Below are 23,403 nucleotides of genomic sequence, written 5' to 3' on the forward strand. Positions count from 1 at the left end.
TAAAAAACCCACCAGATCCTCCATCAGTACCCGCCAAGTCGCAGGGAGGAAGTTACCACTTGCTGCAGGGAACACTCCCATCAACTGTTCTAGTGGTTTGAACTGCAGACAAAGATTCAAACATGTTTATATGTAAGTAGTCAGAACAACAAATTTTGCACCCGCGTGACAAGCTATTCTGATGAAAATATTCTGCTTAACCTAGAAATTAAATCCTTTGTAAAAGGAGAAGAGCAGGGACAAGGGAAGGGGAAAACGAGGGATGAAAGAAGCGGAGGACAGCAGAGAGAGAAGGGGAACAAAAGCTGGAAGTCTGGCTCATCGGGGGTGGAGGCAGCAGGGAGGTTAAGGAAAAAAGTTGAAGCTTAAATTAGGATAATGAAGGTTGTTCGCTGCAGACTGTCTACCAAAAGCAGACATCCAAAGAAACATGGTTACGTGGCCAACAGTACCGTGATTTGGCAAACAATGTGTAAACAAACGGGCAGTTAGAAAATTTGCATTGCCAGAGGAACAATCTAGATCATTTTCAATTTAGTTAAACATTATCTGTCTTGTATATACTCTTTTCATTATGTTGAGAGGGATCAGATTAATAAAGGACAGTTCCAGAGAATCCCTTTCTTGCATCAGGGTGCTCATGGCCAAGTCAGCCTGCTGAGGGTTCCAGACAGGGAGAAGGCGCCAAGGACTGGGATGGGAAGGGGAGGCGCCAAGGACTGGGATGGGAAGGGGAGGCCTAGGTACTGCCGCAGGCACAGAGGGTTAAATTTCTGAGGGTTCAATTAGTACAAGAATTGCGTACTTGTTGGATCCTAAACAATTTCACAGGTGCCACCTGGAAGGGGGACTATGACTGGAAGCTAAAAGAAAGACAATAACCAGAGGTGGAAAAAAAATGGAATTTAATATTTAATTTTGTAAATGGGGCAGGGGAGGGAAAGAGGAGACAGGAAGGTTCAGGGCTCTACAATGGCAGATACAACATTTAAATTGACAGTGCAAAAAAAGGAAAATGTTTAAACTTGCATGTAAGTAAAGCAAGATTGCTCTGAAAATTTTAATAAAGGGAGACTCAAGTTGTTTAAACTGGGGACATAGGAGAGAAATCTCCAGTGGTGAGATTGTGCAATTGTAGCGTAGCAAAGTTATATAGTGAAAACCCAGTATTTGCTGGAGCAGGTCATCTCGCGGTGAGCCTCATTAATTAAACATTTCCCCTCATACTTCTGCTGGAAGTGCGAGCTGGCAATGTGGACAAAGTACCTGGGATCTTGGTGAACGAATGGGCCACCAGTCTTATCACCTTAACCAATGAGATTTAAGGATTGGAAAAGAAACAAAAAGGAACCGAGAAGGAAATAAGGTGGATTAGTCAAATCAGAAAGATAAATAAAGTGAGGGAAAGGAAGATTGGATTACAAGAGATAGATAAAAAAGACACAGAAAAATTTGATAATTAAAAAAAATCTTTAAAAACAAATTATCTGTAGGACGAAGACTTCAGTTTCAATTGTTCCCTTTCTGTGCCAGAAAGGTTGAAAGGCATTGCAGGAACATAAATCTTGTAATGATAAAAAGGTACTTGCGCCATTAAATTCCAGCCCTAACTTTCTGCGGCGAGTTTAACTGGAAATTGATGTGCAACTGCCGCAATTTCTTGAAAGTCATGGGAAGGTTGAGGGCAAGCTACTGCTTTTGTGAAGCCAATGGCGGAGCGGTACTAATTGTCCAACAATTTGCACCAATTCACAAGGTATCTTTTCCTTGCCATAAGTTGCTGGACAATTTACATATTAATAACGGTATTCGCATTAAACTTGCCATTGCTTTGGCAGCAAATTCTGGCCGATTACAAATTTGTGCACAGGAAGTTACAATGGGAAGAGTCATCAGGACAACGCGAAGTCAAGTGTACAAAGCCATGATTCTAGATGCATGTATGTATGTATGTATGTACGTACGTACGTACACACAAAATTATACATCCATATGCGTGCACAACACATACACACGCTCTCATCCAATAAGTGCATTCCTGTTAAATTAATGTCTTAAATCAATATAATCTGAAGTATCGTGACAATCCAACAACATATGCATCTATACATATTAACTTTATGGCCTACAAATGCTCTAAATAAAATACTGGAGACATCACAAGCACCTGAAATCTTCACTCCAGTATACATCGGGGATGGTATGATCTAAAATTGCCTTGAATGTTACATACCAAGATTAAAAGATTCCTTCAATCAATTATGAGAATCAATAGGTTGCCCGTGATTATAGAGTTCACTGACTTTTATCTCAAGACTATAAGCATTATCAGGAAGCATTTTACCATTGTAGGTTATGGAAAAATAAGCACAAAACACAGTATATACTTATTCCAGAGGGCTGAACACTGCAAAATCTTACCGGTTTTGTTCCCTTTTCAAACGTGGAAGGCATATCTTTAATGTCTGTGAAGTCCGAAGCAAATGGTGCATAGTGGAATGGGTAGAACCACTTCCAAGAAGCACACCCCTGTGAATCGAATTTAGCTTTTTAAAATCAATCCTTTTATAGGCAATCTTGCTTAAAGTAGAGGGAAATTACTTCTGGTACATAATGCTTTCGTTTTAAAATCTACTGCAAAGACCCTCAAATAGGATCACTCGCCATCTTGGGTTGTTCCGGTGACACATTAGTGTGCGCTGGATAGCTCCATTGTGAGCAGCAGTGGCCACAGCATCAAACTTCTCCAGGAGCCAACAACCCACAAAAAAACTACAGTAAAAACTGGGAATGCAGATTGCCCAGCCTGGAGTATGATTTCCCAGGGCCGAGTAGCTGTCGGGATGCTTTGAAGTCACTTCTTTCCCACCGCCTACTGTGTGCAATGGAGTGCTCTGGGACATCCCCTGTAACTTGCATCACCAGAGGAATGTAGGACCGACATTGCCAGACTTGACTTTTTTTTTTTTAAAAAGGTGGCAGCATCTCTGATAAGATCACTTTTTTTCCTATTAAACAAATGTACTCCCCACACTATTCCTTCCCCTTGAATGTTCATTGATAAAAACTCTCAATTTGGAATAATCCACCATTCACTGCAATTCTACGTCAATAAAATGTCAAAAACAAAAAGCGCATGTACCTGGTAATAGTACTGAAGAACCCAACACAGACCTTCGACATACGATTCTACAACTTTTCTGCGGAATTTTTCATCAGTAGCATCAACATCAAACTTGTTTTTATAGTAACGTTGTTTCCAACCACCTTCCCAAAGCCTGCATCATAAAAACGTTTTACAATATTAAATAAAGCGCACACCAACCTTGCAGCAAAACAGCTTAAGTCAAAATACCGACCAAATTTTTAAAATCTAGGTTTTGATTCCATTTCCCTTATTCTTCAAATGCAGTTTTATCCTCTGCATTCCTTAAGGCAGGTGTGTTCAACCTGCAACCTGCAAGCCCTGACAATCCGGCCACCAAAGGCCAAGGCAACTTGATCCTATTTCCAATTACATTTCTTATTTGTTGGTGTGTCCCGAGTCAATTGCTGGGCCTGGAGCTCCTAAAATGGCTCATTTAGCACAGTCCCCTCATCAGTGAGTAAGTTATAATATCAATTAGCACCAGCAACTCGATAAAAATGAAAAATAATGGGAACATTTATTGAAACCACATGTATTTCCCACCCTGCCCCCGCCCCCTCAGGTACATACCAATCGGGTTCAAAATGGAAAACACTTGGACATGCCACCTTAAAAACAACCATAATTCCGTTCATTCAAATTAAGGGCCGGGGGCAGGGAGGGTGAAGAAAGGGAAGTGTTTAAAAATCAAGAATTTTTTTTAAATGCAAGATGTTTTGTGCTCATTAATGTGAAAAGTCACATTTTCTCTATTCAGGTACCAACCATCCACATCAAATGTTCCCAAGCCAGGTACAGCAGAACACCATTCTACCATGCACCAATTAATCTCAGAAGAATGCCCTCTATTGTAACAGTGTGATATTTCTATTTTCCACAAGTCATGCTTGTAATCTGAGTGACATTTCCCAGTTTTAATACCAACTGGTGCCCATCAGGAACTGGTTCAAGACTGCCCAACTCACCTGGCTTAGAATCCTTACAGCCAATAGAAAGAGTAAGAGATTTACATTCTGTCCAAAAGAGCTGAATTTTAACAAATTCCAGAGGTTATCTCCAAAAGGCATGTTCTACATGTCACATAATACACAAGACTTCTCTCCAATTTTGGAGGCAGCCAGGGGGTAAAACAGTCACCGTTTTAAGGGGTGAAATTCATAAATTTGGCATCAAGTTCAAATTCTACACTCTCCTAGTATGCTGAAATATTTGAAGCTGTCTCATGGTAGCAAACTATGCCCAGAGCTGCCTGGAATACAGCATTTAATGAAGGGTCAACCCTTGACTGGCTCTGGTTGGAATTTCTATCAACTGATGAGAAACCAGAGACAGAAACTCTGCTCCTTCACAGCATATAATTTGAGCATTGTGGCAATGGAAGAACCGGAAATTAGGGTGGTTTCTGATCACTGTCACATTAAGTTCCAGTGACCGGGGCGGGGTGCAGAAATACTCCTTCTGCCTGCCTCCCTTTGACCAGAAAATCCCACCAGTTATGCCATTCTTTCAGCCAGCAGTACATACACCTTCAAGAGGGCGGCCTTCCTGGGCTACATGTGGGCCCCATCAACACTTCCAACTGCAATTGATGTCAGAGAGATCGCTTGCCAGTGAAAAGGGTCCACAAATGAAAGCAGCCTCCAAAAGGGCCTACAAATGAAAGAAGCATCCAAATGAACATCGGAGCATCCACAGTCCTACTGGCCTGTTGCGCCTTACGACAGCGTGGCAAGGAACTCAGAAGCCCTGGCCATTCTGGTAGATGGGCATCCCTGCAACGCTGCTACTGAAGTGTGTGCCCACCCCAGGATGTAAATGTAACCATCTCCAGGATTTGTGCCGGTTATGGAGTGGACAACGTGGCCGGATGTTCCACACTGGCGGCTCAATGGCTCTCCAACGATGACAATGCAGCAATCCTCCGAAATGCCCTGAGGAGCCAATCACCTATCTAAACACTGGTATGAAAAGAAGCCAGTCACTAGAAACAGCACTTTATACACACTCCAGACACTTACGACAGACCAAACTGGTGACCTTTGTGTTGACAATTCACTCAGTGCATTGATTCAGTTTTTCCTGTTCTTTTTTTTCCCCCATCCTGAAAGTACACATCAAGTGCTGCAACTGCTACTAGCTTGAACATTTCCTTCGGGGGAAGCGGGGGGGGGGAGAGAAAGAGAGCGAGAGCAAATGCAGAGTGAAAGTGGGAGCACAACTAAATGACTGAGAAGAGAGATATATAGCGAGAGAAAAAGAACAGAGAAATGAGACACAGAAAAACAGAGAACTGACTTGCATTTATTTGCACCTTTCACACCCTCGAAGGCCTAAAGTGCATCATAGTTAAAGAAGTACTTTTGAAGTCACCCATGTAGGGAAATACAATAGCCAATATGCTTGCAGTAATGAGATACATGACCAGTTAATCTGTTTTTGGTGGTGTTATTTGAGAGATAAATGCTGTCCTGGGCGCAGGCAGAACTCCCCTGTTCAAATTGTGCTATGGTGTGTTTCATGTCTCATCCAACAGAGGGCACTTCAGACAGCACAGCACTCCTTCACTAGATTATGTGCTCAAGTCTGGAGTAAGGCTTGAGACCTCAACCTTCTGACTCAGGCAAGTTTGCGACAACTGAACCAATTTGACACACAAAGTAGTCTGAAAGCTTTAAGCTTTACTAAGGCTGGAACCCACCCTTCCTTTTGGAACAAAGCAGCTATTTTATTGGCCTAAATCATTTTCCTTCTATGCCCCATTTTTGGTAGTCGAAGCAAAGGACAGAACCAATTGCTAAAAATAATTATTTTTGACCTGGCATCAGTAACTGTCCCCTCCACAATATAGATGTGCTAAAAGAAAGGAGACAGAGACCACTTAGCAATTAAATGTTCCAACTACAACAACAAGCGTTTATATAGCACCTTTAATGTAGTAAAATGTCCCAAGGCGCTTCACAGGGGCAATTATCAAACAATTTGACATCGAGTCACATGAGATGTTTGGGCAGATGACCAAAAGCTTGGTCAAAGAGGTAGGGTTGAAGGAGTGCCTTATCGGAGGAAAGAGAGGTGGAGAGATGAAGACTTTTAGGGAGGGAGTTTCAGGCTTAGGCATTGCTGCCAATGGTGGACCGATTAAAATCAGGGATGCACAAGAGGCCAGAATTGGAGGAGCGCAGATATGAAAATTGTAGGTGGTGTCAGAGATAGGGAGGGGCGAGGGCATGGAGGGATTTGAAAAGAATTGAGAATTTTAAAATCGAGGCAGTGCTTAACTGAGAGCCAATGTAGTTCAACGAGCACAGGGGTGATGGGTGAATGGGACTCGGTGCGAGATAGGACACGGACAGCAGAGTTTTGGATGACCTCAAGTTTACCGAGGGCACAAGATCGGAGGCCAGCCAGGAGAACAATTCAGTGATAGAACTGTTCTCTGCTCCAGCTCACATCGCTCAGTTTCTCCATTCACAAAACAGAATCCCCAACTGTTCATAATAACACAAGAACACGAGAATTAGGAGCGGGAGTAGGCCATACAGCCACCTGAGCCTGCTCCGCCATTCATAGGCAGTCCCTCGAAATCGAGGAAGACCTGCTTCCACTCTAAAAGTGAGTTCTCAGGTGACTGTACAGTCTAATACGGGAATTACAGTCTATCACAGGTGGGACGACAGTCGTTGAAGGGTGGGTGGGGGGTCCGGTTTGCCGCATGCTCTGTCCGCTGCCTGCACTTGTTTTCTGCATGCTCTCGGCGACAAGATTCGAGGTGCTCAGCGCCCTCCTGGATGCTCTGTCTCCACTTAGGGTCAGTCTTTGGCCAGGGACTCCCAGGTGTCAGTGGAGATGTTGCATTTATCAAGGAAGCTGAGGGTGTCCTTGAAACGTTTACTCTGCCCACCTGGGCCTCGCTTGCCGTGTAGATGTTCCGAGTAAAACGCTTGCTTTGGTAGTCTTGTGTCGGGCATGCGGACAACGTGGCCCGCCCAATAGAGCTGGTCAGTGCTTCGATGCTGGGGATGTTGGCGCATCTATCCTCCCAGGGTATTTGCAAGATCTTGCAGAGACATCGTTGGTGGTATTTCTCCAGTGATTACTGTCTATTATATATGGTCTCAGCCATACAGGAGGACAGGTATCACTACAGCCCTGTAGACCATGAGCTTATCTCAACTTCACTTGCCTGCCCGATCCCCCATGAGTCCAAAAATCTATCTATCTCAGCCTTGAATATACTCAACGAATGAGCTTCACAAGCCCTTTGGGGCAGAGAATTCCAAAGATTCACAAGCCTGAGTGAAGAAATTCCTCACTGTCTCAGTCTTAAAAGGCCAACACATTATCCTGAGACTATGCCCCCTGGTTCTAGACTCTCCAGCCAGGGGAAACAACCTTTCAGCATCTATCTTGTTAATCCCCCTCAGAATCTTGTATGTTTCAATGAGATCACCTGTCATCTTTCTAAACTCCAGAGAATACAGGCCCAATATAGTCAATCTCTCCTGAAAGGACAACCCCCTGATCCCAGGAAATCAATCCAGTGAACCTTTGTTGCACCGCCTCCAAGGTATGTATATTCTTCCTTAGATAAGGAGACCCAAACTGCGCACAGTGCTCCAGGTGTGTTCTCACCAAAGCCCTGTACAATTGTAGCAAGACTTCCTTACTCTTATACTTCAATCCCCTTGCAATAAAGGCCAACATGCCATTTTCCTTCTGAACTGCTCGCTGTACTTGCATGCTAACGCAGCGTTTCTTGTACTAGGACAACTAAATCTCTCTCAACACCAACATTTAATAGTTACTCACCATTTTAAAAAAAAGTGTTTTCCTATTCTTCCTACCAGTGAATAACCTCACATTTATCCACATTATACACCATCTGCCATAACACAAATGCAAAATACCATGGATTCTGGAAATCTGAAATAACAACAGAAAATGCTTGAAATACTCAGGTCAGGCAGCATCTGTGGAGAGTTAACGTTTCAGGTCGATGACCTATCATTCGAACATCATCTGCCACCTTATTGCCCACTCATGATCTGATTGTTATTACAGAGACGTGGTTGCAAGGTGACCAAGGCTGGGAACTGAATATTCAGGGGTATCTGCCATTTCGTAAAGATAGGCAGAAAGGAAAAGGAGGTGGGGTAGCCCTGTTAATAAGGGATGAGATCAGGGCAATAGTGAAAAATTATATTGGTTCAGAGGATCAAGATATAGAATTAGTTTGGGTAGAGACAAGAAATAATAAGGGAAAAAAGTCACTGATGGGCGTGGTCTACAGGCCCCCAAATAGTCGCCACAATGCAGGACAGAATATAAATCAAGAGATAATGGAGGCTTGTAATAAAGGTACGGCAATAATCATGGGCAATTTTAATCTTCATATTGATTGGACAAATCAAATTGGCAAATGTAGCCTTGAGGAAGAATTTAGAGTATATGCAGAATGGTTTCTTGGAATAATACGTTGTGGAATCAACCAGGGAGCAGACTATTCTAGATCTGGTAGTGTAATGTGTCTGGATTAATTAATGATTTCTACAGTGAAGGATCCTCTTGGAAAGAGTGATCATAGCATAGTAGAATTTCAAATTCAGTTGGAGAGTGAGGAAGCTAGGTCTCAAACTAATGTCCTGAACTTAAATAAAGATAATTACAAAGGTATGAAGGCAGAGTTTGGTTAAAGTGGACTGGGAAAATATATTAAAGGGTTAGACTATAGAAAAGCAGTGGCAAACATTTAAGGAGATATTTCATAACTCTCAGCAAAGATATATTCCAATGAGAAAGAAAGACTCTACGAGAAGGATGAACCATCCATGGCTAACTAAGGAAGTAAAGGATGGTATCAAATTGAATACAAAGGCATACAATGTTGCGAAGAACAATGGAAGGCCAGAGGATTGGGAATTTTTTTAGAAACTTGCAAAGGACGACACCCTTAGACTGGAGAATTAATAATTGGAAACAGGAAATTGGAACAAATATTTTGTATCGGTCTTCATGGCCGTAGACACTAAAAACATCCCAATAACTGATAATAAAGGAGCTAGTTGGGGGGGGGGGGGGGGGGGAAAGAGAGGGGGGACATAAAACAATTATCGCTAGTGAAAAAATATTAGGCAAACTAAATGGGACTAAAGGTGGACAAGTCCCCATGACCTGTTGGCCTGCATCCTAGGGTCTTAAAAGAAGTAGCTGCAGAGATAGTGGATGAATTGGTTGCAATATGCCAAAATTTCCTGAAATCTGGAGGTCCCAGTGGACTGAAAAACCACAAATGTAACGCCCCTATTTAAGAAAGGAAGGTGACAGAAAGCCGGAAACTAGAGACCTGTTAGCCTAACATCTGTCACTGGGAAAATGCTGGAGTCCATCTTTAAGGAAGTAGTAGCAGGACATTTAGAAAATCAAAATGCAGTCAAGCAGAGTCAGCATGGTTTTATGAAAGGGAAATCATGTTTGACAAATTTGTAGGAGTTCTTTGAGGATGTAACGAGCAGGGTGGATAAAGGGGAACCAGTCGATGTGGTGTATTTGGATTTCCAGAAAGTATTCAATAAGGTGTCACATAAAAGGTTACTGCAGAAAATAAGAGCTCAAAGGGTTGGTGGTAATATTAGCATGGATAAGAGGATTGGTTAACTAACAAAGAGAGTTGGGATAAATGGGTCATTTTCAGGTTTGCAAACAAAATAGTGGGGTGCCACAGGGATCAGTGCTGGGGTCTCAACTATTTACAATTTATATCCATGACTTGGATTAAAAGTACCGAGTGTAACATAGCCAAATTTGCTGATGATACAAAGATAGGTGAGAAAGCAAGTTGTGAGAACGCTGTAAAGAATCTACAAAGAGATATAGATAGGCTCAGCGAGTGGGCAAAAATTTGGCATATGGGAATATAATGTGAGAAAATAGAAACATAGAAAATAGGTGCAGGAGTAGGCCATTCAGCCCTTCGAGCCTGCACCACCATTCAATAAGATCATGGCTGATCATTCACCTCAGTACCCCTTTCCTGTTTTCTCTCCATACCCCTTGATCCCTTTAGCCATCAGGGCCATATCTAACTCCCTCTTGAATACATCTAACTAACTGGCATCAACAACTCTCTGCGGTAGAGAATTCTAGAGGTTAACAACTCTGGGTGAAGAAGTTTCTCCTCATCTCTGTCCTAAATGGCTTAGCCCTTATCCTTAGACTGTGACCCCTGGTTCTGGACTTCCCCAACATTGGGAACATTCTTCCTGCATCTAAGCTGTCCCATCCCGTCAGAATTTTATATGTTTCTATGAGATCCCCTCTCATTCTTCTAAACTCCAGTGAATACAGGCCCAGTCGATCGAGTCTCTCCTCATATGTCAGTCCCGCCATCCCTGAAATCAGTCTGGTGAACCTTCGCTGCACTCTCTCAATAGCAAGATCGTCCTTCCTCAGATTAGGAGACCAAAACTGAACACAATATTCCAGGTGAGGCCTCACCTAGGCCCTGTACAACTGCATTAAGACCTCCCTGCACCTATACTCAAATCCCCTAGCTATGAAGACCAACATGCCATTTGCCTTCTTCACCGCCTGCTGTACCTGCATGCCAACTTTCAATGACTGATGTACCATGACACCCAGGTCTCGTTGCACCTCCCCTTTTCCTATTCTGCCGGCATTCAAATAATATTCTGCCTTCGTGTTTTTGCCACCAAAGTGGATAACCTCACATTTATCCGCATTATACGGCATCTGCCGTGCATTTGAGCACTCAGCTCACCTGTCCAAGTCACCCTGCAGTCTCTTAGCATCCTCCTCACAGCTCACACCGCCACCCAGCTTAGTGTCATCTGCAAACTTGGAGATATTACACTCAATTCCTTCATCTAAAATCATTGATGTATATTGAAAATAGCTGGGGTCCCAAGCACTGAGCCTTGCAGCACCCCACTCGTCACTGCCTGCCATTCTGAGAAGGACCCGTTTATCCCTACTCTCTGCTTCCTGTCTACCAACCAGTTCTCTCTCCAAGTCAATACATTACCCCCAATACCATGTGCTTTAACATGTGAGGTCATCCACTTTGGGAGGAAAAATATAAAAGCAAATTACTATTTAAATGGGGAGAGATTACAAATGCTGCAGGAGAGAGAGATCTGGGGGTCCTTGTACATGAAACACAAAATGTTAGTATGCAGGTACAGCAAATAACCAGTAAGGCAAATGGTATGTTGCCCTTTATTGCATGGGGAATGGAGTATAAAAGCAGGGAAGTCCTGCTCCAACTGACAGCTGGAGTGCTGTGTACAGTTTTGGTCTCATTTAAGGAATGATATGCTTGCATTGGAGGCAGTTCAGAGAAGGTTCACGAGGTTGATTTCCGAGATGAAGGGATTGTCTTATGAAAGAAGTTGAACAGGTTGGGCCTATACTCATTGGAGTTTAGAAGAATGAGAGGTGATCTTATTGAAACATATAAGATTCTGAGGGGGCTGGACAGGGCAGATGCAGAGAGGATGTTTCCCCTCATGGGGGAATCGAGAACTAGGGAGCATAGTTTCAGAATAAGGGGTCACCCCTTTAAGACAGAAATGAGGAGGAATTTCTTCTCTGAGTGCCGTGAATCTTTGGAATTCTCTACCCCAGTGAGCTGTGGAGGCTAAGTCATTGAATATATTTAAGGTGGAGATAGACAGATTTTTGAATGATAAGGAAGTCAACGGTTACCTGCTCCTATTTCTTATATTCTTATGTTCACTTCATATATATATTTAAATATATTGGAGTTTTGTATGACTTCAGGTTTATGGAGGGTGGAAGATGGGAGGCCGGCCTTGGGGCTCAATTTTGGCACACCCCTTTTTTCGACGCACTTAGCAGAGATGCGCCGCTTTTCTCCGTTCAGAAGTGCGGCGGAACAATTCCTCCCCACTCTGGCCGCTGTCGGCCTCTCCCCGGTTGTCGCGCAGCGTGGCCAGTCGAGTCAGGGGTGGAACCAGCGCCCTGCCGGGACGTCTACACATGTGCATTGGAGTCGGGTCGCGATGTCCGCGCATGCGCAGTAGTGCCGAAATTTGGCAACCGGCCATTTTTAAAAAGGAATCGTAGCTGCTTGTGTTTTGCCATTTACTTGCTGCAGCCTGTCCGGTGAGTTTGCTTCCTGCAGCCGCTGTGTGTGCTCCAATGTCGGCAGTTCAATCGCTCCCACCCCATCCCTGGTCGAGTGGCCTCCCGGTGCGTTGTCGTCCCGCATCTATTCCAGGCCGAGTGGCCTCCCGCACCAGCCGGCCCACTGCCTTCCCGGACCGAGTTTTCAGATGAAGGTAGGACTGACTTCTATTTTTTGTGTGTTATTGAATGCTTATTAATTTTTTTTGCTTTGATTAGTGCTTTAGGTGCAGGTCCTCTCCGTTTCCCTTCCCGCCCCTATCCCAGGCCGAATGCCCTCCGATGTACCTAACTGCACTGATTTCTTAACTCTCCGCAAGGGTTTTCTGAAGTGGCCACATACGCTGGGCTAAGTAGATTTGGAGTAACTATTAGCTGGCCAAAGTGGCATAGGTGGCTGTTAACGCCCTCTTTTGAGAAAAACTAAACTAAAAAAAAATCATAACTAACTCACTTACACTGCCGCAAATTGAATGTGCAAAATGGGGATTTTTAAGATACGCCAGAAAAATCAAGTTACTCAAAAAAAAAAACAGGGCAACTCCTGGCCAAAATTGAGCCCTTAGTTGCTCCGAAAAGGTTGTAGTGGGTCTTCTTCCTGAACTCTTGGTAGCCATTTCGATACAACTGAGTGGCTTACTCAGCCAGTTAAAAGTCGAGCACATTGGTGTGGGACTGGAGTCACATTTAGGTCAGACCAGCAAGGAAAGCAGTTCGCCTAGTCATTTTTACAACACAAATTCATGGGCACTGTTAGGTTTTTATTCACAGATTTTTTTTTTTTTAAAATAAACTAAATTCAAATTCTCAAACTGCCATGGTGGGATTTGAACTTGTATCCCAAGAACAACGGCAAAGGGCCCCCCCAAGCCTGTTCAGTCTTTCAAACAAGATCTTTGCTATCTACTATATCAATCCCACTTTCCAACCCTATCCTCATATCCCTTGATTCTCTTAGTGCAAAAAATCTATTAATCTCAGTCCTGAATATGCTCCCAACGACTGAGCACCCACAGCCCTCTGGGTAGAGGAATCCAAAGATTCACAACCCTCTGAGTGAAGAAATTTCACCTCAATCCTAAAATGGTCGACCCCTCTCTGGATTATTAATTTAGGCCACGGGATTACTAGTCCAGCCACAAAAATCACTACACCTATATCCAGCAGTACTGACAAATTCACATTTAGCAGTGGACAGTACTGTAAATCATGTCCTACAACAATTGGTTGCTTTAACTGGAGGCAGTGGAAGAACCTGAATTTACAGATGCAGGTGATTGGATAGGTTTTCAGTTCTGCCATATGACAAAGCTAGGTTTTAAATGACTGGTTAATGAACTAAATCCCTTAGCATCAAGTGTCTCAGATGCTTTCAAGATTGAGGTGGATTGAATTCTGTATCCAAAGTCAGTAAGGCAAACAATGGAAAGACCTACAGTTAAGTTCTGCAGAATCCGGAGATTTCTGATCTACATTATGACCGTAATGAGTTTAAGACCAGTACAATGTGGCATCTTTACCCAAACAATCCTACTCAGTGCTGACACCTCTCCTGCACCTCACGTTGCTAAGATTTAATGGTTCAAGTAGGAAAAGGCGTGTAGTGTTAAGAAAAAAATATTTTCTCTTTGAAGCAGGATCCATATTCATTTGTATTACCAAACAGATTATTTCCTAACCACGTAGGATGCTCTAGGCAAACTTCCATCACTTGGAATATACTTGGGTACAAATTGGTTGGAATCTGTAATGTGAGGTAGCAAGTCATTTATGGGCACAAGCATTTGCAGGTTGTTCCCAGCTCACCCAATACTGAAAACCGATCAAAGAAAAAATTCTTTTAAGTGTGTGAAAATCAAAAGCAAATGTACAAAATGATTGAGGCAATGTTTCATGGATTGTCTCTTTCTACCCCTAGCAAAATAATGTTAGTGACAATGTCTATCTCAGTTTTCAAAGAAATGTAGAAACATAAAACTCCATCACTTAAACTAGGATGTAAACGATACAGTGGCATGTTCTGAAAAGCAGAGTGCGAAGAATGTTTAGGCACATTCATTCAAAAGCAGAGTACCATTTATTTTAAGAGATTATCAGGATTAGCTGGAGCTATAGGTAGATTGAAATTGCCAGCTCATCAAGAGTCAGTACATGTCACTGGATTATAACCACAGCATTGATGCTAAAATCGCAAAGTACAAAATAAGCCTTCGGTATAAATTGACATCACTTTTTTTCACCCAATACTGCCGTCAGACAACTATTTTATTGTAAAACCAGTGCCACTTCCAAAGGGTCAATTTCAGTTCACAATATTTCGTCTTGAAGTCTTCTCTCCCCGCCCCCAGTATGTATTTTATAGTTCTTCCCCCGCCCCCCCCTCAAAGTATAATGCTAACTTTTATTTATATAGTGCCTTTAACGTAGTAAAACGTCCCAAGGTGCTTCACAACAGTGTTACAGACAAACAGATAAATTTGACACTGAGCCACAGAAGAAATGAAAGGTAAATGATCAAAAGCTTGTTTAAAGAGAGAGGTTTTAATGAGCGTCTTAAAAAGGCGGAAAGAGAGCCGTAGAGGTTTAGGGAGGCAGTTCCAGAGCATAGAGCCCAGGCAGCTGAAGGCATGTCCACCGATGGTTGAGCAGTTATAATGAGGGATGTTCAAAAGGCCAGAATTTGAGGAGTGCAGACATCTTGTGGGATTGTGAGGCTCAAAAAGATGAGAAAGATTAGGAGGGGCAAGTCCATGGAGTGATTTGTAAACAAGGATGAGAATTTTGAAATCGAGGCATTGTTTAACTGGGAGCCAATGTAGGTCAGAAAGCACAGGGATGATAGTTGATCGTGACTTGGTGCGCATTAGTACACAGGGTGCTGAGTTTTAGGTGACTTCAAGTTTACGTAGTGTGGAATGTGGAAGGTTGGCCAGTGAGTTGGAGTAGTCAAGTCTAGAGGTAACAAAAGCATGAATGAGGGTTTCAGCAGCAGAAGAGCTGAGGCAGGGGCAGATGCGGGCAATGTTCCGGAGATGGAAAAAGGCGGTTTTAGTTATGCCATGGATATGCAGCTGGAAACTCATTTCAGGGTCAAATATGAGACCTAAGCTGCGAACAGTCTCGTCCACGCTCAGATTGATGCCAGGGAGAGGGATGGAGTCAGTGGTTAGGGAATGCAGTTTGTGGCGGGGACCAAAGATAATGGCTTCGGTCTTCACAATATTTAATTCGAGAAAATTTCTGTTCATCCAGTACTGGATGTCAGACAAGCATTCTGACAATTTAGACACCAAGCAGGGGTCGACAATAGTGGTGGAGAGATAAGAGCTGGGTATAAAATATGCATTTTATATTCGCCAGTGATAACTACACAATGAAAATGAACAGAACTGGTTAGTGCCTGTACCCGTGGCTGCACTCAGATTATATATTCACGTGAGCATAAAAAGGAGATGTCTATCTAATTTATAGTTTGATCTCAGAGGGAGAAGGAACTTTTAATAGGAAACCTACTTGCATACTAATTTCACTACTTATAATCAACAGCCACAACATCTGAAAGTGCTTTGCTCAGCATTCCTGTGCGTTCCACATTAATTACTACTCAATAAATGGAAAAGCAGTTATGGGAGAGATGATGAGATTTGCTACTTCAAATTAAATGGTATTAATTAGTGTGCCTATTTTTGGAATTTGCTGAACAGCTAAACAAGGCAACCAGCCGACAACTGTACCTAATGTTATCTGGTGGTTCGTCGTCATCGTCATTATCCCCATTCTTCCTCTTCATTCCTAGTGGAACTGGGCTCCCATCTGAATTTGAAGTGTTGTTCTGAGCTGGAGTCTAGAAAATGAAAAAGGCAAAATAACAAATTTTTAAAATTGCTTCGCAAACTGCAAAGAGCAGTGAATGACATAACTGGCTCAAACAAAATCACAAATTAAGGTGGAACTTTGCCTGCAATGATGCTGGAGTTCTATGTACTTCTCATTAAAGCTGTGATGTATAAAGTCACAAATTCATGCCAACATGAACTTTCACTGGCACTCAGATCAAAAGAAAAACTACACAAACAGGCCAACAAGTTCACAATCGAAAAACAGTGCCTCTAGATATTGAAGTCACATGACACAAACACCTCAGTCTGGAAGGGAACAAATTTTGTTTCTACCCAAAGTCAGCATTGCACATTTGCTGTTCAACCAAAAATTGGATGCAAGATAAAGTTTCCTCGAGAATGCTCCAACAATTGCTTCAAGTACATCCCTTTTTACTCAAGTGCCACAATTCAATTTTTCTCACGAGTCAAATGTAGTCCAAGAGTGCCAACTCAGTTGTGGGTTGACAATTTGAATTGCTTACTGCAGTTGCTACATAATAATTGCTTAGCAATATTGCTTGTTTCCAGGACTGAAATATCTGAAATCTACTCCACTGGCTACTGGTTAAGGCAGCAAACAGCTAAGCCAATGAGAACAGGAAGGTCTTAGGTTCAATCCATGTGTTGTGTTGAACTTAGCTGATCTCACATGGGGCAGTACAATTAGCTTTAGCACCCATGTGTGGAGAAGCAGAGGAACAGGAATACACACACACAGACAGAGAGCCTGGGATGCTGTTACAGATTACTATACCAGTAACCAGTGCTGGAAATAAGTTTGTATAGACATCAGATGAACACGTTGTTATGATGTCCCCCTTGATCTATAGCCAGTCAACATTCACTGTAAGCTCACATGAAGAATTTCTACTGGAAAAAGTGCCAGAGGACACTCAGCAACATTTTCAAGAGGCGAAGTGACGAAGTGACAAAAACTGACAGAAGGAATGAGAGTTTGAAACTGAAAATATATATGAAAGGTGATGCTCAATGTTAACAAGAAATACTTCATTCCTGAGTTGTCCACTCAGCCTCGCATATGAAAATAATCTTATGTACACCGCTGAGGTGAAAATGGTGTTCTCGGATATTAGAATACAAACACATTTGCATGAAATTCCTTTGTCTACTACATTAAAGAAATCATTTGTGTATTTTAAATAGGCTAATGCCCCATTAAAATGGCAGCCAGGGGTTTACTACAGATGATTTAGTGCAAGTTTATATAGCGTAACATTATTTTATGCTGCCTGACCTGCTGAGTATTTCTAGCATTTTCTGTTTGTATTTTATTCAACAGATGTCTCTTATACGAGATCCAAATTTTATTCGTTCTGCAATTTCAGGCATATTTATTAAATGCAAACTATAGGACGGTTAATGGAGGACTTTATTTGGCAATTAACAAATATGCTTAAAATACTATCCCATTTTTAATCTTTCCCTTCTTTGCACCTCTTCTCATCTAGAGCGCGGACCGATGACTTTACACCAGATACCTGCAACTGCCACACAAAATATATGAGTCATAAAGCAGCCCTGGAATGACTAAGCCAGATTTCCAATGTCATGCTCAAGATTAGGGCTAACAGATATGAACATACATCTATCAACTATAGCACAAATAGCTTCTGATATTTAATCACAACAAAAACATCTTGTACAACAGCAATTCTGTATAACTACCACATTCTTGGGAACATTTCCCTCCCCCCCCCCCCCCCCCTGCCATCACCACCCCTATTTAAATAAATCAGAGCTAAAACACAATTGCAGCTTCAGGATAGTACTGAAACAGATGTTGCTGTATTCAGAGCTCAATTAGCTCGCACATTTATTTAATCCCACAGGAATGGTTATGGTGGCAACAAAAAATGTGTATTACTAACTGGGGGTAGTACTGTTTCGACTGAGAAAACATTTGAAATTAAACAGATAGTTTATTAATTTGAAGTTAATGCAGTAAGTTATTCAACCAAAATAAATTAGCCAAGATTGTCCAAAAAGATGCAGCAGTAGCACAAAAAACTCAGTGCCCAATGAGGGATTAGACCACCCCATGTTACCCTTAGCCACCTTCTTTCTCTTGGTATATTTGTGAAAACCTGCATCTCCCTCACAAGCTTTTTCTCATATTGCCTTTTGGCAGCTCTAAACACTTTCTTTTCTGCCCAATCAATTATGGTCAATTCCTGCCTCACCCCTTCAGCCAACCGTACCTAAATTTAAATCCCTGGTTCGTGACTCATCCATCTGTTAACTTGGTGTTCCCATACAATTATTATTGACTAATTCAGGCTCAGTACTGGTCATTAAATTTAATATGGCATGGTCTCTTGTTGGTTCAAGAACATATTGTTCCAGAAAACTGCCCCGAATACACAAGAAATTCGTTGCTTTTGGGACGCGAGCTGTTTTACTTGAAAATTAGTCTATGAAACTTAAAGTCTTCCATTTACTCTTTTTGCAACAAGTTTCTCAGATCTCCACATTTATATAATTTCACAGCTTTATCACTGCTATCTGGAGATCTATAAACAGCTTCCATAGATTTCTATTCCTCAACTCTACCAAAAGCATTACTACTGCCTTCTCGCTCTTACTGATAATTGCGCTTTCTAATGTTGCAATAATGCCCCTTGTCAATATTGCTGTTCCTCCTTTTCCAATATTCCTGCCCTTTCTAAAGACCTTACTTATAAGCTGTAATATTCATCTCCCAGTCATGCCCAACTTGTAGCCAGGTCTCAGTGATGGGCACAACATCATATCCTTTAAGCTGTATTTGCGTTTCTGAATTCACTTGTTTTATTTCTCATGCTACATGCATTAGAGCGCAGACCCTTCAATTAGGCAATGGACCCTAGCCCGATGTTGTGCCCTGATGTTTTGAAACACAAATTTTAACTTATCACATGCCTTGTTTTTTTTTTAAAATCACTTGTGTTATATTTTTATCGGTTAATTATTTCTTAAACATATTTTCTGAACCTGAAGTATGTATATTAACTTTACTGCTTATGACCTGGGCTTCACTTACGCACCTTTTTAAAATCTTTAGGCTATTTTTATTTCAGCCTGAGCCAATACTATTTAAATAGATAAATCATATTGACAGGGATTACAAGCCCGAAATGGTGTTAGAGATTTCAGTGGACATCAGATTGAATATCAAATATAACCCAAGCAAATTATTACTTTTTTTTTTAAACTTTGAAATATTTCCACCGAAATGATACGATGCTAACACTGGCCTGGTGCCCCATTGACCTTACAACAGCAGTCATCCTGATCATATACTTTCTACAGCAATCACTTAGCATGTGATTCACAAGTTCAACTTAAATTAAGATGCAGAAAAAAACAATGATCTATACAATATAAATAATATTTGCTTGGATCATGCGTTCTTAGGATGCAATGCATATTTGAGTTGAAATGACTCACTGTTCAAAGCATCGTCTGAAGCAATGGATTAAAGATCTAACAGTTAAACCCTATCCCTGCCATTTTTTATACAGTATCATCATAACTGATTAATTCAATTTTGTTCTGTATTTTAAAAAAATCTAACGAATGGTCAACATTGTTTATTGAAATCAACTGATAACTTCATAAAATTGCAACAGTGAGAGAAAATTCATTTGTTGCATGGTTATCCATCTCAACAGGATTCTTGAAATAACTTTACTCTTTAATTGCTACAGATTATCCCATAAGAAGTCTCCATCAGGGCAGCAAGAATCCTTGCTGGAATGTAGGGCAACTTCTACGGGCCGAAACGATGCTCATCAAGATGGGGGAATGTTAGTGCTGGAGAATTGTGCTCCTCTCATTTCAGGCACCGTTGTCACCATCAAGCACTGTGGTCAAGTACTGTGCAGTCAGGTGCAAAGCAAAGCTCTCTCCACTCAATCTCATCAGTTAGAAATGGGGCAGTCAAATTAGTGTTAAACTATTGGACACATGTGTGCTGCAAGCCTGCCCACTTGGAGCTGGATTGAGACTGCCCAAAGTCATGGGCCCCTTGCAGCTAGACAAAAAGAAAAAGAAACTTTATTCTCACCAGTCTGTACTTGAATCCAGGTCCCAAAAGTATGCCACCAAACCATCACCTGAGCAGTGTATCAGCAATTTAGAGTTGTTGAATAAGGCACTATCTGGTCACTGTGCACAGTCCTCTCCATCATTTTATAGAGAGCCTAGAAGCACATTAGGAGCTCCTAAACAAAAAGCCATGGGTAGCTGCCACTATTCAAAATAATGAACGTGCCCAGCCAGGTCAGCCCATCAGATGAAATTTGCTTTCATATCAAGCAGACAAAAGAATGGGGATCTCACACTTCGTATTCTTTTTATTTTGGTTTTGGTATTTTATTTTGTAGACTCACCAGGCACAGGTTAGCACCAAAGAACTGATATAATATCCAGATGTAAGGCCTAATGGAGCATTCATTAAAGATGTCTAATTGTACTAAAATTCCTTGATCAATCTATTTTCTAACTACATCATTAATACAGATTAAGAACATGAACATATTCTATACCTTTATATCACTTATATCAAGCATGATGTTCCATCACAAATGTCATACATCCATTATTCCCCAGCAAGGGCCTCACCTGTGCAATCCCCTGACAGAATTTTAGCCACACATCAGGAAGGGAAACAATAAAGTTGAACAAATACAGTTGAGGGTTGGAATTAGAAAAGGTCACTTGGTCTACTAAGTTTACTCGATCCATGTTCATATGAACCTCCTCATTTTCATCACTCTCCTGCTTTAGCACAATGTCCACATCTACTTATTCAATGTAAACCAAAACCATATTCATGCATTTTATTTTTGAATGCTTCAATTGTCCTTATATAAGTTAGAGGTAGGTAAGAAGAAAAATGGTTGAACATCAAGGAACTTCCTAAAATGAACTTCAAAAGTTAATTACTAGCTTCAGCCAGAGCCAAAAATGATGAAATACAAGAATAAATATGACCTCTTCAAGCCCATATCCCCCGTTTCTCGAGTTTGTCGCAATCGCAAACATGTTAACAGTTCAATTTCTCTAGTTCCTGAAGAACCATGAATATTCAAATATCACTCCTCTCGGGAGTCCACAATCTTCACAACCAAGATGCTATCAATCGGCTACAGATCAGTTTGGTTACCTTTTTTGCACTGCCTCCAATGCCTGGATACCCTTACGATAGTACAGCAACTTGAATTGTGCGGTTATCCAGCTGTGGCTGTAGTCATTATCACCTTATTTTGCCACAGTTGATAAGCCTGCATAGACTTGCTGTCTAGGCTGACACAAGAACAGTTGCCACTTGAAGAAGCTATCATGAATATTTTTCACCCATGCAAAAATACCAGAGCAAGGAGCCAATATTTGCCACAAGAGTGAGCAAAAAAAATACTGCCAAGAAAAGTAAATCCCATCTCTATGGCTCATTACAGCAAGTAAGTTACACTTCAGGCTAAATTAGTCGGGGCAGAAATTGCCCTCCGCTCCACTTGGGTGGATAATTTGAATTAAATGGCGAATTACCTCCAGTACAGATGGGGCGGGGGATAAAGGGAAATTGGGCACTTTTGACTGCACAAATGAATGGGGCTGTGTTGGGGGCAGCAGAGTCAGGAGTGGGGCAGAAGGTGGGCTGTGTTGCTAAAAGAGGAGGGATACTGTGAGACCGAGCGATGTCTCCTTGGTGCCCACTGGGCCACCAGGGAGGGCTTCAGCTGGGCCAACGGCCCAGCAGCTCAGAGGGGATGCCAGGCTGCCTGTTGGTGGCCTGGCTGACTGCAGAGTCGGCCAACAAATAAAACTAAATGTCAGCCGCAGCGGTGGGCCCTCCCCTTTAAGGGTGGGCGAACCGCCCAGCCACTGGTAGCTTCACGCCACGCGAAGATGTCAGGGGCACCAACCGGCAGCGCCGCACGGAAACCCATTTCCGCTGATCTGGGCCCGGGGACAATTTCAGGTGAGTCCGCCAGGCCCTGGTCGGAAAGGCCTTGCCGCCCCATTACCGCCTTAGAGGTGGTAACAAGCCTTTAAAAAAAAAAAAAGGGGCTATTTCGGCCCCACAATCTTTAAAAATGCCAGAACTAATGTGAAACAGGAACCTAACTTATTACATCGTTCATCTTTAGAGGTACCTTATCAAATGTGTGTTCTGAAAGCAAAGACTTAAAATCCAATTTTTCATCTACTAACTACTGTATTCAAAATTGCAATGCCCTATTTATCTTACAAAAAAACCATATGCTAGCTTACTTCCTTTTTAAGATGCCCTAATATTTTTCTCACTACAGATGTCAAGCTAACATGCCTATAAAATTATTTATCCAATCTTTTGAAAACATTAGTCAACATTTTGATGCTCAAATGCTTCACAAAATTTCCTCCACCCTAGTTCTTTTAGTGTTATTGAATTCTTTTTATACGGGTCAGTTGCTTTATGCACCTTAAAGTATTTCATTTTCCGATCAAGTCACATCACTATATATCCAGCACTATTTTGGTTATCCACTTGGGAATCTAATTGGAGAGTACTAAACCATCTGACCTTTTATAACCTTTGGCCCTGGTGCTGTGGGAACTGCTCATGTATTTTTCAGGGCTGTTTGAGCAGCTGATCATACAGCAGATTTTCAGTTTGAAAATTTTATTGCTGGCTGCCGTGTCTCATCAGGTGGCTGAGAAAAACACACACAGTCCTGGCCAGCAAGCCAAAAACTGCTTTTACTGGCCTGGCCAAGTAGGCCAAATCTCTCAAACTTTCAGCAGCAGAAAATATGGCTGCCTTTGCAGCAGCTGAAGAATCCATCTCGATCCTATTCAAGGCAACAATACTACCATGCTGAAAGGGCAGTTGTCACAACACCACAATATAATGTTTCCAGACATGAAATCAGTTTGTACACAAGCAATTTGTAAATCTAGGCAAGGCACTTAAATACACAATACATACAAAATAATAAAACCATAGATAGATGTTAACCGAAAAGGAGCTAGTATGCTTATTTAATCCAGTGCACAAAGTCTCACCTGCTGCTTTCTCCTTTGCACACATGCGGAAAGGAGGATGGAGCATTTTCCATTTCGACACCCCCCCGCCTCCCCCATACACTTACTAATTTGCTACATTTATGCATCGGGTAATTTTTTATGCTCATTAAAACAAGGCAGTGACTGCTGGAGAATGAC

The 23,403-nt window shown here is 41.9% G+C and overlaps 1 protein-coding gene across 2 annotated transcripts in view; it reads right to left on the reverse strand.

The window, feature by feature from the left end:
• The window catches only part of xrn2 (5'-3' exoribonuclease 2), a 106,095-nt gene that overhangs the window by 39,119 nt on the left and 43,573 nt on the right, over positions 1–23,403 (reverse strand). For both annotated transcript variants that reach the window (XM_070889887.1, XM_070889886.1), the window contains 4 exons: positions 16,048–16,157; positions 3,143–3,278; positions 2,422–2,529; positions 13–102 (listed from right to left, as the gene is read on the reverse strand). In XM_070889887.1, coding sequence (XP_070745988.1) covers positions 13–102; positions 2,422–2,529; positions 3,143–3,278; positions 16,048–16,157 — 444 coding nt within the window. The remainder of the gene's footprint in view (positions 1–12; positions 103–2,421; positions 2,530–3,142; positions 3,279–16,047; positions 16,158–23,403) is intronic.

The sequence above is a fragment of the Pristiophorus japonicus genome, chromosome 9, assembly GCF_044704955.1.
Source record: "Pristiophorus japonicus isolate sPriJap1 chromosome 9, sPriJap1.hap1, whole genome shotgun sequence".
NCBI classification, from domain to species: domain Eukaryota; kingdom Metazoa; phylum Chordata; class Chondrichthyes; family Pristiophoridae; genus Pristiophorus; species Pristiophorus japonicus.